The sequence below is a fragment of the Erythrolamprus reginae genome, chromosome 2, assembly GCF_031021105.1.
Source record: "Erythrolamprus reginae isolate rEryReg1 chromosome 2, rEryReg1.hap1, whole genome shotgun sequence".
NCBI lineage: Eukaryota > Metazoa > Chordata > Lepidosauria > Squamata > Dipsadidae > Erythrolamprus > Erythrolamprus reginae.
This window is the reverse complement of record NC_091951.1, coordinates 18145588-18162353: the sequence shown is the minus strand read 5'-3', so window position 1 is coordinate 18162353 and position 16766 is coordinate 18145588. Positions and strand designations below refer to the sequence as shown.

General features: G+C 41.5%; 1 protein-coding gene across 1 annotated transcript; it reads left to right on the top strand.

The window, feature by feature from the left end:
• The first annotated feature begins 350 nt into the window (after positions 1-350).
• LOC139159216 (vomeronasal type-2 receptor 26-like) lies at positions 351-13063 on the top strand. The gene is made up of 4 exons (XM_070736564.1): positions 351-652; positions 1284-1302; positions 3630-3753; positions 12153-13063. The coding sequence occupies exons 1-4, from the start codon at positions 351-353 to the stop codon at positions 13061-13063; spliced, it is 1356 nt and encodes a 451-aa protein (XP_070592665.1).
• Positions 13064-16766: the final 3703 nt, after the last annotated feature.

Genomic DNA, 16766 nt, shown 5'->3' with positions numbered 1-16766 from the left:
CTTTCTATCTATCCTTTTTATCTCTCACTCTTTCTTTCTTTCTCTCCCTCCCTCTTTCTCTCCTGGGACTGCCTGTGCCTGCCATGCACCCTTCATCAGGGAGTCTTCGGAGAGGGGCGGCATACAAATCTAAGTAATAAATAAATAAATAAATAAATGAAATAAATAAATAAATAAATAAATAAATCACGGATGGACTGCGTTCGGCATCGGCGCCCCCACACACAGAGGGCAAAAGCTCGGTGGCAGGGCGTGCCATTAGGCCGCTTGCCTTTTGGCAGCCCCTGGTCGGCGCCCGCCCCCATTGACGGATATTGTCAGTCCACCGGATCTTCCCCCCACCCCCGCGGATGGACATTGGGCTGCCGGGGCTGGCGGATCCACTCTCCCCTTCACAGACAGACATCGTCAATCTGGCATATCCACCCCCATCCTCGCGGATGGACATCAGGCTGGTGGGGCCGGTGGATCTGCCCTCTCCCCAGCGACGGACATCGTCGGTCCGGCGGATCTGCCCACTCCATCCTGGCGGATCTGCGGATGGACATCGGGCTGGCAGGGCTGGCGGATCCACCCCGCTGTGCACACCCCCGCAGACGGACATTGGGCTGGCGGTAGTCCGGCAGATCCCCAACCACCACCAACCCCCATGGTAAGGAGCTTACCTATCCTAGCCGGAAGGAGAAAGGGTTAAAGGGGCTGGAAGCAAAGCGGACCAGCAATTGACCCCTTTCTTTCCCGCCTTTCCCCCTTTACTGTGTGCTGTAGCACGGGATTTTAAAATCTCAGCAACAGTTTGCCAATTCTAGTGGAGAGGTCGGTCCTTTGTGCTAGAATTGCAATCTTCAGGGCTGAGCTTTTAAATCTCCCGCGCTACAGCACATAACTCAGCTTAGAGGGAACACTGTTCATAACTACCAAGTTTTATGAGAAAGGTTAAATTCATGAGTTTTTCATCCAATTAGTTTGTCAAGGTTCCAGGTAACATCCAAATTTAAATCAAAGTCCAAGTCAAGTCATTCCTCAAAGTTCCAATTTATTTCTGGCACTTGCACTGGGGAACCCAAATCTGAGCTTCTCATTCCATTTGAAAGTTCACATGCCTTGCCCCCAAACAACAAACTTGTCACGTTGGCCATTCAAGCTGTGCCAGTGTGGCAACTCCTTCTTCCACTTCCGTCCAGATGGTGAACATACGATGGCTCTGAACATCTCAAAAGAATGCTTTGTTGCTTCATCTGCTCACTCATGAAATCATCCTCCCAAGTTTTCATAAACCTCAGGCCTTCTACAGATAGTATGGTAAGCCATTGATTTATCACAACTTTTGCACCAGTTTGACATAGTTATCATACTATCCAGCTATCACTTAGCTTGGTTCCTTGTCATCAGATAAGGAAATGATTTTCTACTATTTTGGTGAAATCAAGTTAAATCCCAAGCATTCCCATAATCTATTATTGAACTGCAATGGTTGGCATGTCCAGTGGCAAGAAAATTTTGGAACGATTAGGAACTGCATAAAGGAAATGATAGAACACGAAGTACAGTGTTCCCTCGATTTTCACGGGGGATGTGTTCCGAGACCGCCCGTGAAAGTTGAATTTCCGCAAAGTAGAGATGCGGAAGTAAATACACTATTTTTAGCTATGAACAGTATCACAAGCCTTTCCTTAACACTTTAAACCCCTAAATTACAATTTCCCATTCCCCTAGCAACCATTTAGATTATCACTCACCTTGTTTATTTATTAAAGTTTATTTTAAAAAAATATTTATTAAAGGTCGATGAAAGTTTGGTGATGACATATGACATTATTGGGCTGGAAAAACCATGGTATAGACTATTTGCAAAGTTCGAACCCTCAAAAATCAAGGGAACACTGTAGAATTAAATCTAGAACAGTGGTTCTCAACCTTTCTAAGGCCGCGACCTCTTAATACAGTTCCTCATGTTGTAGTGACCCCCAAGCATAAGTCTAGCACCAATTCTCCCAACAGAGCTTTGAGCTGATGTGCAGGAAGGTCAGAGAGATGCCCCCACTGTAAACGCCTGATTGGTCGGATTGTAAAAATATGTTCCAAGATGCCAGAATATAAGCATTAGTTCCTAATACCAGAAGAAATTTGTCTTTTCCCAGGGCCTCAGGCGACCCCCGTGAAATGGTCATTCGACCCCTAAAGGGGTCCCGACTCCCAGGTTGAGAACCACTGATCTAGAAACATATTTCTTAGGGATCGTGAGAAGGCAACACACAAAAGCAAATTACTATCTTATTATACACATCTTAACAGGTGCTAGATTATCCTTCACACAGACATGCAAGGATGAAAATCCTCCGACCGAGAACACAGTGATCACAAAATGTTGGATTGTGTAGCAGTGAGTAGACTTACCTTAGAATTATGGAACTGTCAGGAGAAAGAATTCTTTACTGTGTGGGGAAAATTCTACAATTGGCTCAGGGGGAAAAACCCAGTAACAAGTAATCTCATAAAATCGCGAATATCAATATAATTGCAAATTAATAAAAGAAATAGATTGACTTGAATGTATATAGATTGCATACCAAAGACACAGAAATGTAAAATGTAAATATGTTTATGTGTTTTACCTTTGTTTTTGTATTTTTATTGTTTTAAAAATTGAATAAAAATTATTTTTAAATAAAACTCAGAAAGGATCCTCCCTAAACTTTTCAGCTAAAAAATTATTTATTTATTTATTGGATTTCTATGCCTCCCCTCTCCGACGACTGAATTGGTGGAAAATATGTACTTTTAGACTTGCAAGATTCTCTTAATAGCACTCAGTGATGGGCTACTGTCGGTTCGGACTGGTTTGGGCAAACTGGTAGTTCCGATGATCGGCTGGCCCTCTCACCTGCCCCCATCCTATCCTGTCCTATATTTCCTTCTTTCTGGCTCAGCCGGTTCACGTAGCAGAGCTGATTTCTGCACCTCCGCTGTTCTACTTACTGGGGCTGCCTTAGAAGGCAAGCAGCTGAGCTTCAAATTGCTGTATTTTGAATGCTGCTCAGAAGCACAATAGGCACGAAGCATTTGATCACCGAATCGACCCATCACTGATAGTGCTCCAATAAAGAAGCATTAGTTCAAATGGTCATATTTCTTGTCTGGTTTACCTGAGAGCAGACTAGCTTGGGAACTTCTGTCTGAACAAATCCAGGCTTTCTGGTAATCAACCTGTTGTTTTCAAGGGTTTTATGAATAATCTATTTTTTGTTGTTGTTCAATTTATTTGATACCTGCAGTAGAATGTTCCCTCTAATTCATTACTATTGTACTTTCTCGATACGTACTTTGTTAATATACGATTGGCAAATTTTGCTGAACTTTTTCCCTTCACTTATGAATTTAATGACACAAGTGAACTTATGAACACTTATTAACTAGTCCTAATTAAGCATGTTTGCACATTGTATTATTATTGCTGTGAGCCGCCCCGAGTCTTCGGAGAGGGGCGGCATACAAATCCAAATAATAAATAAATAAATAAATAAATAAATAAACAAAATTGTAAAAGAAAAAAAATCATAAATGAAAATACCAGGTGGGATAACTATCAAAGTTTTTGTTTTTAAAATTCCTGGATGTTTTCATTCTAGTTCCATCCCTTTCTGGAGAAGGAGTTCTATAATCTTTCCCAGAAGAAACTGTACTTGGACAAAAATGGAGAATTAACTGCAGATATGGACCTTGAGTGCGTGACAGCTTTTCACAAAGAGAGGGGTATGAAAATTAAACTGGGAAGTATTAAGAGACAGAGACTTATTATTGAACAAAAAGGTCTTTCGTGGCTTAAGTTGTACAACAAGGTGGGTAAATATTATGGTGTTTTCTCTTTTCCCTCCCTAAAGATTAGGACCCATTTCAAGTGGGTTAACACTAATCACCATGGTAGATAACCTTCATTGAGAGTTGAATGTACAAAAGAACATTTTGTTACATTGCTTGTGGGAATTTCACTACTATTCTACAGTCCTTCAGATGCAATGATAAAGAAACTCTTTTAAACAGATTCAGCCATGTCCAGTATTGAGGTTGAATGATTATTCTTTAAGGTGTAGTCTAGAAAGAGTGCAGAGAAGAGCGACAAAGATGATTAGGGGATTGGAGGCTAAAACATAGTTAGAAGTTAGAAGAATTAACCCATGGAACACGTTGCCTCCAGGAGTTGTGAATGCTCCAATGCTGGAAGTTTTCAAGAAGATGTTGGATAACCATCTGTCTGTAGTAGCAGGGCCGCCATCAGGAATTTTGGGGGCCCATACAGCCTAAGTGTCTGCCCCCCCCCCCGCCATTTTAAAACTACTGTACTTTATTTTGTGACATACCAATTATGTATTAAATTTACCTTTCACAAAAAAAATTTAAACCCTGCCACCAGTGTTCCCTCTAATTTTTTTTCGGGGTGGGCGGAAAAGTATAGTGTCTGAGTGGCAGTCCCTTTGGGACTGGGCAGCATATAAGTATAAATAAATAAATAAATAAATAAATAAATAAAGTGTGGGTGTGTGCTATCACACATGAGCGAGTTCTTGCATCCATAATTCTATCCTTTCTATGCCTCCCTCCCTCTTTCCTTTCTATCTCTCCCCCTCTTTCCTTTTTATCTTTCTCTCCCCCTGCCTTTCTCCAAGCCCTTCCTTTTCCCTCTCCCTATCCTACTACCCCTCTCCCTCCTTTCTATCTCTCCCTCTTTCCTTTCTATCTCTCCCTCCCCCTTTCCTTTCTGTCTCTCCCTCCCTTTTTCGTTTCTCCCTCTTTCCTTTCTATCTTTCTCTCCCCCTGCCTTTCTCCAAGCCCTTCCTTTTCCCTCTCCCTATCCTACTACCCCCCTCTCCCTCCTTTCTATCTCTCCCTCCCCCTTTCTCTCTGTCTCCCTTCCTTTCTTTCCCTCTCTCTCTCCCTCCCTCTTCCTTTCTCTCTTCCTTCCTTCCTTTCTTGCTCTTTCTCTCTCCCTCATACCCTCCCTCTATGTCTTTCCCTCTCCCTCCTTCCCCCCTCTTTCTCTCTCTCTCTTGCTTTCTTTCCCTCTCTTTTTCTCTTGCTTTCTTTCTCTCTCATTCTCTCTCCCCACCTTTTTCTCTCTCTCTCTTTCTTTCACCATGCCGGCAACAGAGAGTAAAAGAGAGCTTGAGCCGGAGAGAGAGTGGAGGGCGCCATTGTCTTTGCCTCCACTCAGCTCTGCAGCTAAGAGGCAGCAGCCATCAACCCCCTTGCCCTCCCAGGCGTCCCAGGTACCTGGCGCCCGGCCACGCTCCACCTCCCGGTAGCCCGGCCGATTTTTACCTGCTGCCGGAGCCATTTTCTCTCCCAAAGCTCACACCCTGCCATGTGGGGGGAGCGTCCCTGGTGGCAGCAGCAGCGGCACCAGGAGTAGCTACCTCACAGCTGACCACCTTGCCGCTGCTACCGCCGGCAACCCTCTCTCCCTCCGGGCCCCAAAGCTCATACCTGCTGCCACCAGGGAAGCTCCAGCCGGGCGGAGTGCACCATAAAACAGGGAGAAAAGGTCCCGCAGAAAGGCGAGGTGGGGTTTTTTTGCCTCACAGCTGACCTTTTCTTCATGTTTTACGCTCCGCCCGGCTGGAGCTTCCCTGGCCGCGGCAGGGTGTGAGCTTTGGGGCCCAGAGGGAGGGAGGGTTGCCGGCGGTAGCAGTGGCAATGTGGTCAGCTGTGAGGCGGGTACTCCTGGTGCCGCTGCTGCCGTTGCCAGAGAAGCTCCCCCCACACGCACTTAGCCATGGCGCACTTAGCTGCGTCTTTCAGTTTTTGAACCCTGCCCTGGAGCCAATCGCCAAAGGTAGGCTTTTGCAAAAGGTAGGCGATTGGCTCCTGGGCAGGGTAAAAAAAACGCATGCTCTGGCACATAACTCAGCTTACAGTGATCTATGCCTGCCACTACAACAAGGTACACTTGTTTGACAGATTAATAATATGTTAATAATGCAGAAAATTTATTCAAGTGACATCAACATATTACATACATACAAATAAATAACCAGAACAGTGTAAATACACCAAATTAATAAACTATTATTAATTTTGCCATCAACAATATTAAAAGCAGCAATAAGATGGCACAAAGATGATCGTGCAGAATGCAGCTGCGAGAGCTATCATGGGCTTTCCTAAATTTGCCCATGTCACACCAACACTCCGCAGTCTGCATTGGTTGCCGATCAGTTTCCGGTCACAATTCAAAGTGTTGGTTATGACCTATAAAGCCCTTCATGGCACTGGACCAGAATATCTCCGGGACCGCCTTCTGCCGCACGAATCCCAGCGACCAGTTAGGTCCCACAGAGTGGGTCTTCTCCGGGTCCCGTCAACTAAACAATGTCGTTTGGCGGGACCCAGGGGAAGAGCCTTCTCTGTGGCAGCCCCGACCCTTTGGAACCAACTCCCCCCAGATATCAGAGTTGCCCCCACCCTCCTAGCCTTTCGTAAGCTCCTTAAAACTCACCTCTGTCGTCAGGCATGGGGGAATTGACATGTTCCTTCCCCCTAGGCTTATAAAATGTATGCATGGTACGCTAGTGTGTATGATTGGTTTTAACTTGTGGTGTTTTTTAAATTAATTTAAATATTGGATTTGTCTTACATTGTATTGCTATTGCTGTGAGCCGCCCCGAGTCTGCGGAGAGGGGCGGCATACAAATCTGATTAAACTTAAACTTAAACTTAAACAAAGGATAAAGACAAAATACTCCTGCATCACACTAGAAAAATATTTGTTTTCACAATAATACCAATAAATAACAGGTAACCAGAAGATAAATTATACACAATAATGTTTAAAACTATACGTAAACTCCACCATAGTTGTAAAAAAAAGTCAACCCTTTACAGATAATTAGCGCCTATTAAAAAATACCCCTAAAAAAATGGAAAACATCTTGCGGTAGCATAATCAAAGGGAGGAAAAACAAAACAAATAGGATCACCAAATATTGCCCAATTAATCCAATTACAAACCTAATTACTAATTCCTTTATATAAAAAATTAAAAATAAGAAAGTTAAAAAATAAAATTAAATCTATAAAAAAATAAGAACACAAAGAGATATAAACAGAAAATAGAAAATTACACTAAGTAGATAAGGTAACTATGAATATAAAGGCACAACAGGATGAAAAGAAAAAACAAGAAAAAGAAAAGCACAGTGCAAGAAAAAAGAAGAGAAAGAGGAGGGAAGAGCAAAAAAAATCTTCCCTCTCCTTCATTAACCTCTCCACCTATCTCCTTATAGCATTTTCCAAAGTTTGCAAAATTGTAAAATTGCTTTATAAAAAAGAACATACCCTCACGTATCATCAAATCCATATTATGAAGCAAATGTGCAAAAAATCCAAGATTTTTTCTCATACATGTACCTGCTATTAAGTTCCATAACTTAATATATTTAAGCTTTTAAATGTGTAATGTATAATGTCTCTTAACAAATAGCATGCCCGTGGCTCTAAGAACAACACCTTTTCTTTCTCTTTTCTTCTTTCTTCTTCTTTTCCTAGGATGTTATCATATCTATTAAACATACGGTGAGATTATACTGTGTATGCATTTAACATAATTTAGAATGTAAAATGTAAACTAACAAACTCCCGCTTCAGATCTTCTCTGCACAAGTCTCAAAATATGATGTAGTTGTTTGTTTTTTGAAAAGTCCTTAGTAGCTCAACCCAGCTTCTCCTTTGCATATTCAAATCTTCCCACTCCCCACAATGCTTGCTTCTCGAATCCAGGATGGTGTTTGCTTTTTAAATCTAAAATGGTGAGACGGCTCCAAAAAACATGTCAACTCCAAAGCAACACATCTTTTCCTCAAACTTAGAAGGGAACAATTTCGAAAAAAAACCTAACACCATAATCAAAATGTATACCAAATTAGCTCTGATCCAAACGTCATCTTTAACAGCTATGAAGCTCTTCAGGCAGAATAGAGAAAATTAGGCATTTTTGCTGATCTGTTCTCTTGCCTGGTCTTGATTGTAACAATTTTGCAACTGAATCCAATTAGCTTCCTTAGCACTCCAACTCACCAGCACACCAGTTACCGGTCTTCTTCAATCGCCGCCCCCCCCCCCCCACATTTTTCAATTTGGCCGGGCCCGTGATGCCACTACCAGTAATACTGGCCTCTCGGCGGCCCTCTGTAGTAGTGTAGGGTTTCCAGCCAAAGCAGGGGATTGGACTAGAAGACCTCCAAGGTCTCTTTCAATTATGTTATTCTATTCTATTCTAATTGAAGATCACCATAATTTAAAATCATAGATATATGAAGAATGGAGAAATTGTATAACAAAGTTATGAGGAGGAATTGAAGTTGTTGTCACGTAAGGCTTAAATTGTTTCAATTCCATCCCTCCAGACTTTCTTAAGTAGAAAAATCATTTGTTTCAATGTTAGATGCCAAAGAGGAACTAAATGACCAACCTGCCAGCAATTATTTATCTTCCAATCTGCTTGGAATGAGAGTCCGTGATTTCACAATTACCCAAATGAAGCTCAGGGACTATCCTGCTAACGTTCATCTATTTCCCATTGATGATCACTTCTAACATTTTTCCCTTTGGTATCCCTTGTTTCTCTGCTCAGCCTCTTCCTCGGTCCCAATGTGTGGAAAATTGTCATCCTGGATTTGTCAAGCAAAAGCGAGAAGGAGAGCTTGATTGTTGTTATGACTGTGTTCCTTGTCCGGAGGGCACCATCTCTACTCAGGAAGGTGGGGGACCCCAAAGATAAAGATGGACTTTGTAGAAGTGGTTTCATCCAAAACATTGTCATGAAAGTGCATGTTAAGAGACAGATTGAAGCTCAATTGTTCGGGGTGGGTGGGTTTGTTTAGTTTCAAACTGCATCTTTTTTTGAAAAAAATCTAGATGGAGGAATAGCAGAAATACTTGAAGGGAGCGCATGGCAAGAAATACAGTGATACCTTGTCTTACAAACTTAATTGGTTCCGGGATGAGGTCCTTAAGGTGAAAAGTTTGTAACACAAAACAATGTTTTCCCCATAGGAATCAATGGAAAAACGATGAATGCATGCAAGCCCAAAATTCACTCCTTTTGCCAGCCGAAGCGCCCGTTTTTGCACTGCTGGGATTCCCCTGAGGCTCCCCTTGCTGGGAAACCCCACCTCCAGACTTCTGTGTTTTTGCGATGCTGCAGGGGAATCCCAGCAGCGGAATCCCAGCATCGCAAAGACAAGCATTTTGCTGGCAATGGAAGTCCGGAGGTGGGGTTTCCCAGCAAGGGGAGCCTTAGCAAAATTGTAGCATTGGAAAAACACGGATGTCCTCGAAACCCCACCCCCGGACCTGTGTATTTTTGCGATGCTGAAATTTCACTGAGGCTCCCCTCGCTGGGAAACCCCACCTCCGGACTTCCGTTGCCAGCAAAGCCCCTTGCAGCATCGCAAAAACATGGAAGTCCAGAGGTGGGGTTTCCCATGGAGGGGAGCCTCAGGGGCATCCCAGCAGTGCAAAAATGGGGGCTTCACTGGCAACAGACGTCCAGAGGCGGGGCATCCCAGCGGCGGTGGTGGGTTTGTAAGGTGAAAATAATTTGTAAGAAGAGGCAAAAAAATCTTAAACCCCGGGTTTGTATCTCGAAAAGTTTGTATGATGAGGTATCACTGTAACTGGGTTTGGCAGATTGGGCAATTCTCTACTGCCAGAAAAAATGTCTCTTGTGCCCTTCAGTTTGGATATGTTAATTAAAACTTGAGGAATCATTTCCTCGGAGGATTTTTACAATGTCTTATATATACACCTTTGCTTGAAAATGACAGAGAAGGCATTATCACAACGAGGTGGTATGGATCAGTGGTGGGATTGAAATAATTTAACAATCGGTTCTCTGCCCTAATGATTTCTTCCAGCAACCAGTTCACCAAACTGGTCAGAAAGTTAACAACTGGTTCTCCTGAAGTGGTTCAAACTGGCTAAATCCCACCATTGGGTACAGCTCATTACATCCATATTAACTGCTGCTCCTAGTAATCATTCCAGATTATTTGCAGAACTAGCTTCCTCTATCTGCCAACTTCAAAAGACATCTGGAGTTCAGTATGGATACAATATATGAGTTACCTTGTTCAACAGTAGTAACTGTGAGAGGGACCTTGGAGTACTAGTGGGCCACCATTTAAATAAGAGCCAGTAGTGTGCAGCAGCTGCCAAAAAAGCCAACCCAGTTCTAGGCTGCATTAACAGAAGGATAGAATCAAGATCATGTGAAGTGTTAGTACCACTTTATAAGGCCTCAGTAAGGCCACACTTGGAATACTGCATTCAGCTTTGGTTGCCACGATGCAAAAAGAATGTTGAGACTCTAGAAAGAGTGTAGAGAAGAGTTACAAAGATGATTAGGGGACTGGAGGCTAAAACATATGAAGAACAGTTGCAGGAACTGGGTATGTCTAGATTAAAGAAAATAAGGATTAGGGGTGACATGATACCAGTGTTCCAATATCTCAGGGGTTGCCATAAAGTAGAGGGGGTCAAAGTATTGTCCAAAGCACTTGAGAATGGGAAAACCAAACAAGGAGAGAAGTAACTTAGAACCAAGCAGAAATTTCTTGACAATTAGAACAATTAATCAGTGGAATAACTTGCCTCCAGAAGTTGTGAATGCTCCAACACTGGAGGTTTTTAAGAAGGTGTTGCATAACCATTTGTCCGAAATAGTGTAGGGTTTCCTGCCTAAGCAGGGGTTTCGATTAGAAGACCTCCAATGTCCCTTCCAACTCTGCTGTTGTTGTTGCTGTTGTATATTAAGAAGTGCCATGTGGCAGGACTCGGGAAATGTGCCTACAAAGATTAATCAATTCATTTTTTACCTCTAATAGCTGGCTGAAGAGTAGACATCAGAGAGTTATTGTTAACGGTGAGTATTCTGAGCAGAGTCAGGTTAGAAGCGGTGTGCCACAAGGGTCTGTTCTGGGTCCTATTCTTTTTAATATGTTTGTGAGTGACATAGGGGAAGGTTTGGTAGGGAAGGTTTGCCTATTTGCCGATGACTCTAAAGTGTGCAATAGGGTTGATATTCCTGGAGGCGTCTGTAATATGGTAAATGATTTAGCTTTACTAGATAAATGGTCAAAGCAATGGAAACTGCAGTTTAATGTTTCCAAATGTAAAATAATGCACTTGGGGAAAAGGAATCCTCAATGTGAGTATTGTATTGGCAGTTCTGTGTTAGCAAATACTTCAAAAGAAAAGGATTTAGGGGTAGTGATTTCTGACAGTCTCAAAATGGGTGAACAGTGCAGTCAGGCGGTAGGGAAAGCAAGTAGGATGCTTGGCTGCATAGCTAGAGGTATAACAAGCAGGAAAAGGGAGATTATGATCCCGCTATATAGAATGCTGGTGAGACCACATTTGGAATACTGTGTTCAGTTCTGGAGACCTCACCTACAAAAAGATATTGACAAAATTGAACAGGTCCAAAGACGGGCTACAAGAATGGTGGAAGGTCTTAAGCATAAAACGTATCAGGAAAGACTTAATGAACTCAATCTGTATAGTCTGGAGGACAGAAGGAAAAGGGGGGACATGATCGAAACATTTAAATATATTAAAGGGTTAAACAAGGTCCAGGAGGGAAGTGTTTTTAAAAGGAAAGTGAACACAAGAACAAGGGGACACAATCTGAAGTTAGTTGGGGGAAAGATCAAAAGCAACATGAGAAAATATTATTTTACTGAAAGAGTAGTAGATCCTTGGAACAAACTTCCAGCAGACGTTGTAGATAAATCCACAGTAACTGAATTTAAACATGCCTGGGATAAACATATATCCATCCTAAGATAAAATACAGAAAATAGTATAAGGGCAGACTAGATGGACCAGGAGGTCTTTTTCTGCCGTCAGACTTCTATGTTTCTATGTTTCTAATAAGATAGATTTCTATGTAGCTTCTTCAAGAAGGCACTAATATCATAGACCAGAAAAATATCTAATTTTTAAGAAAATGATATTCTTTTTACCTTCTTTCACTGGTGATTTTATGCAACACTTCTTGGAAAATGCTGCTGGCAACAGTTGTTGTTCCAAGAAAGTATTTCATGAAATATAAAATGATAGAATATTAAAGAAATATTGCTTTTTGATTTATTCAGATACAGAACAATGCACCAAGTGTCCAGATGATAAATATCCAAATGAGGAGAAAGTCAAATGTGTCCCCAAAAGTATAACCTTCCTTTCTCATGAAGAACATCTGGGAACCATCCTGGTCTCCTTTGCCCTGCTCATGTTCCTAGCCACAGGCCTTATTTTAATCATATTCATTAAATACCGAGAAACTCCCATTGTCAAAGCCAACAACCGGGACCTCTCCTACATTCTCCTGGTCTCCCTCCTGCTTTGCTTCTTGTCTCCTTTTCTTTTCATTGGTCAACCAAGAAATGCCACATGCCTTCTCCGACAAACAGTGTTTAGCATCGTCTTCTCCGTTGCAATTTCTTCTCTCTTGGCCAAAACAATCACAGTGGTTCTGGCTTTTCTGGCTACAAAACCAGGAAACCAAGTGAAGAGATGGTTGGGAAAGAGTCTGCCCATCTCCATCATCCTTTCTTCTTTTGCTGCCCAAATTGTCATCTGCTCCATCTGGCTGGGAGTTTCTCCTCCATTCTCTGACTCTGACTTCCACTCTCAGCCTGGAGAGATCATCCTGCAGTGCAATGAAGGCTCTGTTGTCATGTTCTACATCACCCTCAGTTACATGGGTTTCCTGGCTGCCATCTGCTTCACAGTGGCTTTTCTGGCCAGGAATCTGCCTGGTGCCTTCAATGAAGCCAAGCTGATCACCTTCAGCATGCTGGTCTTCTGCAGTGTCTGGGTGAGTTTTGTGCCCACCTACCTGAGCACCAAAGGGAAATATATGGTGGCAGTTCAGGTCTTCTCCATCTTGGCCTCTAGTGCTGGATTGCTGGGCTGCATCTTCATCCCCAAGTGCTACATTATCATCCTAAGGCCAGAACTGAATACAAAGGAGCATCTTACGACCAGAAGAAAGGCTGAAATGTGAGATAGATAATTTCAGAATTTTGTATGGAAGGATTAAAAAAAACCTAGAATAAAATATAAATTACTTCAGGATAAAAAAAGACAAGCAGGAATGGGTATATCTATTTGGAGAATATATCATCAAGCGGCAATAGTAACATGGGTAAAAGACTGAGTAAATTGACAAAAAAAAGAATATTAAATATTGAAGAACATTAACTACAAATGGGATGGCATAAATACCTTTGGAATGAAGAAAACAAAATTAATAATTACTTTAAAAAACAACACGTAAGAGGAATCCTGACAGAAGATTGGATGGATATTAGGAAGAAATTTTATACTCAAATTCCAAAATGAATATCTCCGATGGAAGCCACTAACTAACCCAATGTATTAAACTTAGATTAAAAAAAAAAGTACATATAAACAATTGCTTGATGAGCAAAACAAATTAAACATTAGGGAAAATTTGGCTTTAATTGGCATAAATATCGATTGGTGGCCATATTTCCAGATACAAAATAAATATAAATCAGATTTGGCTCAATTTAATTTTCAGTTTAAATGATCAAGAGCTAGACAAAATTTTAGTAGGCCCTGATGAGAAAATAATATCAAAATTGTATAACTGTATTTTAAATTATAAAATGGAAGACGAAAGAGTGAAGGAAGTTATGATAACATGGGCCCAGAATACACGCCATACGATCAATATTGACAAATGGGAGAGAGTATGGAACTGGAACCTTAAATTAACAATCTCCACTGCATACAAAGAAAATTTATATAAAATGTTTTATTGTTGGCATTTCTTTCCGACAAGGTTGGCAAAGGTTTCACCTAAATTAGCTCCCAATTGTGTTCTGTCTTGTACTGCAGCCAACTGGTAATTAGCCCCAAATTAAAACTCAAACACAAATTTTTTAAAAAGAGCTAGAGTCTATTTACAAGACATTTGTTAAACTGCACAAACACAAACCAAAGCAATGTCTTTTCCACTGCCAAAATCCAGGCGTGAGGCTAACTTGATAAGACAAATTCACACACATAGAAACATAGAAGATTGATGGCAGAAAAAGACCTCAAGGTCCATCTAGTCTGCCCTTATACTATTTACTGTATTTTATCTTAGGATGGATATGTATTTATCCCAGGGATGTTTAAATTCAGTTACTGTGGATTTGCCAACTACGTCTGCTGGAAGTTTGTTCCAAGCATCTATTACTCTTTCAGTAGAATAATATTTTCTCACGTTACTTCTAATCTTTCCCCCAACTAACCTCAGATTGTGCTTCCTTGTTCTTGTGTTCACTTTCCTATTAAAAACACTTCCCTCCTGAACCTTATTTAACCCTCTAACATATTTAAATGTTTCGATCATGTCCCTCCTTTCCCTTCTGTCATCCAGACTATACAGATTGAGTTCATTAAGTCTTTCCTGATAAGTTTTATGCTTAAGACTTTCCACCATTTTTGTAGCCCGTCTTTGGACCTGTTCAATTTTATCAATATCTTTTTGTAGATGAGGTCTCCAGAACAGAACATAGTATTCCAAATGTGGTCTCACCAGCGCTCTATACAACGGTATCACAACCTCCCTCTTCCTACTGGTTATACCCCTAGCTATGAAGCTGAGCATTCTACTTGCTTTCCCTACCGCCTGACTGCATTGTTCACCCATTTTGAGACTGTCAGAAATCATTACCCCTAAATCCTTTTCTTCTGAAGTTTTTGCTAGCACAGAACTGCCAATACAATACTCATATTGAGGATTCCTTTTGCCCATGTGCATCATTTTACATTTGGAAACATTAAACTGCAGTTTCCATTGCTTTGACCACTTATCCAGTAAAGCTAAATCATTTGCCATATTACTGATGCCTAGTAATATCAACCCTATTGGACATTTTAGAGTCATCGGCAAATAGGCAAACCTTCCCTACCAAATCTTCCCCTATGTCACTCACAAACATATTAAAAAGAATAGGACCCAGAACAGCCATGGGGGGTTAGTCACAAATGTGAATCCTAGAAAGAAGACTTAGACACATCTCTCTCTGGGTGAAATGACACAGTATTGAGCTGTGCACCTCCTTTTATTGGGGGAATATGCAAATGGGAATGTCTTACATGTCAAGTGATATACAAACATCAATAACGTAACTCTAAGACATGACACAACTTCCGAGTCCTTCCCATCTCCATATGGCACGTATCTAGTTTCTACTAAGCAAATGTCTCTCATGGCCAATTTCCTGGGACCTTTTGTTGTTTAACACAGCTACCTCCTGTTTACCACAAAGCAAGATCTTTTATCACATCCTTTGTCCTGTTTACCCCAGGCAATGTAAATTGCGTCTTTTGATCACACAGTTCTTTTCCTGTTGACACATTCTTGTTATCCGAGGAGAGTTGCTTGAACTGTTTTATGGCCAGTCACTTCCTTAAGCAGATTTCACCAGAAATGCAGACTCACTTTATGTGACCTACGTGCAGTCCTGTCCTGGCTAGCGGAATTGGAGTGTATAAGGCATTTGTTGTTAGAAGTCCAGATATAGTGTAATCCTATCCTAACATGCTACGGCAGTTACATCTCCTCTGTTTTATTTTTGTTTGAACGCAAGCACCCAAATCAGTGCTCTGTTTCTATTTCTTCATCGCTGGGGAAGTGGAAAGGTTCCTTCGTGTTTGGTGGATCATCATAATACGGTTCCAGGGGGGGCATGAGAGGTTGAGCAGACTCATACAATACATTGTGAACAAAGGCAGAGTGACACTTAGACAACAAGGAAGGAATACATTGGATAAAACAACATATTGTTGTATGCCGCCCCGAGTCTTCGGAGAGGGGCGGCATAGAAATCGAATAAATAATAATAATAATAATAATAATATTAATATAGCGGCTGAAATAATACCAATCATATACATAAGAATTAACCTTAACCAAGAGCCATCTGGAAGCCATGACCATAGAGCATTCCACCAATTGGGTAGTATATCTGCACCTATGTTACCCACCAATTACTTCATCTGCTTTATCTGTTCTTCTGTGGTGGCAGAGTTATCAGTGAGATTGAAACAATACATGTTCTTAACTGCCTGACAATCCTGATGGTGGAGTAACAGTAAAAAGTCTATGGCAGCTCTGTTATCAAGTATAGCATGTCTTAGGTCAGATTGTTCTTCATTTAAAGCAGCCAAGGCAATGGAGGTTCTATTAATATCTTTTGCCAAGGCACAGGCAAGCTTTCCTATCAAACGCTGATTATACAGTGCTAATGCGGGCATCCCTACAAGTGAAACAGCTAAGGAGGTATAATCAGCTTTGTTCAGTAAGGCGAGGTTACTATCACAAGTGTCATCCAAGGGAGTAATGTCTCTGCGTTGCCGGTAATGTTGAGACAAAAGTACTTCCTGCTTTGAGGGGAAAACAGGGATTAGGCGGGTAAGGCTACAAACGGTTTCAGATAAGTTTGCTGGAATATAATTGAAGGTCCTATCGCCACATGTAAAAAACTATCCTGGGGGCAACAACACATGACCATAGGCAAATGACACATTTTGTATGGCTGAGCAATTGCGCTCCCACGTGGCAGATGACATTTTCAAGCAGCGTGGGTGGGACCGATGGGTGGAACAATTAACAATATAGGCACATGTCACATTTGCTCCTATGGCAACGTGAGGGGTATATAATGACATTGCTCCAGGAAAGAGAC

Coding starts and splice junctions, on each gene's coding strand:
- LOC139159216 (XM_070736564.1), top strand. CDS start 351: ATGGACATTGGGCTGCCGGGGCTGGCGGATCCACTCTCCCCTTCACAG. Junction 3,754..12,152: donor AGCTTTTCACAAAGAGAGGG/GTATGAAAATTA, acceptor TGATTTATTCAG/ATACAGAACAATGCACCAAG.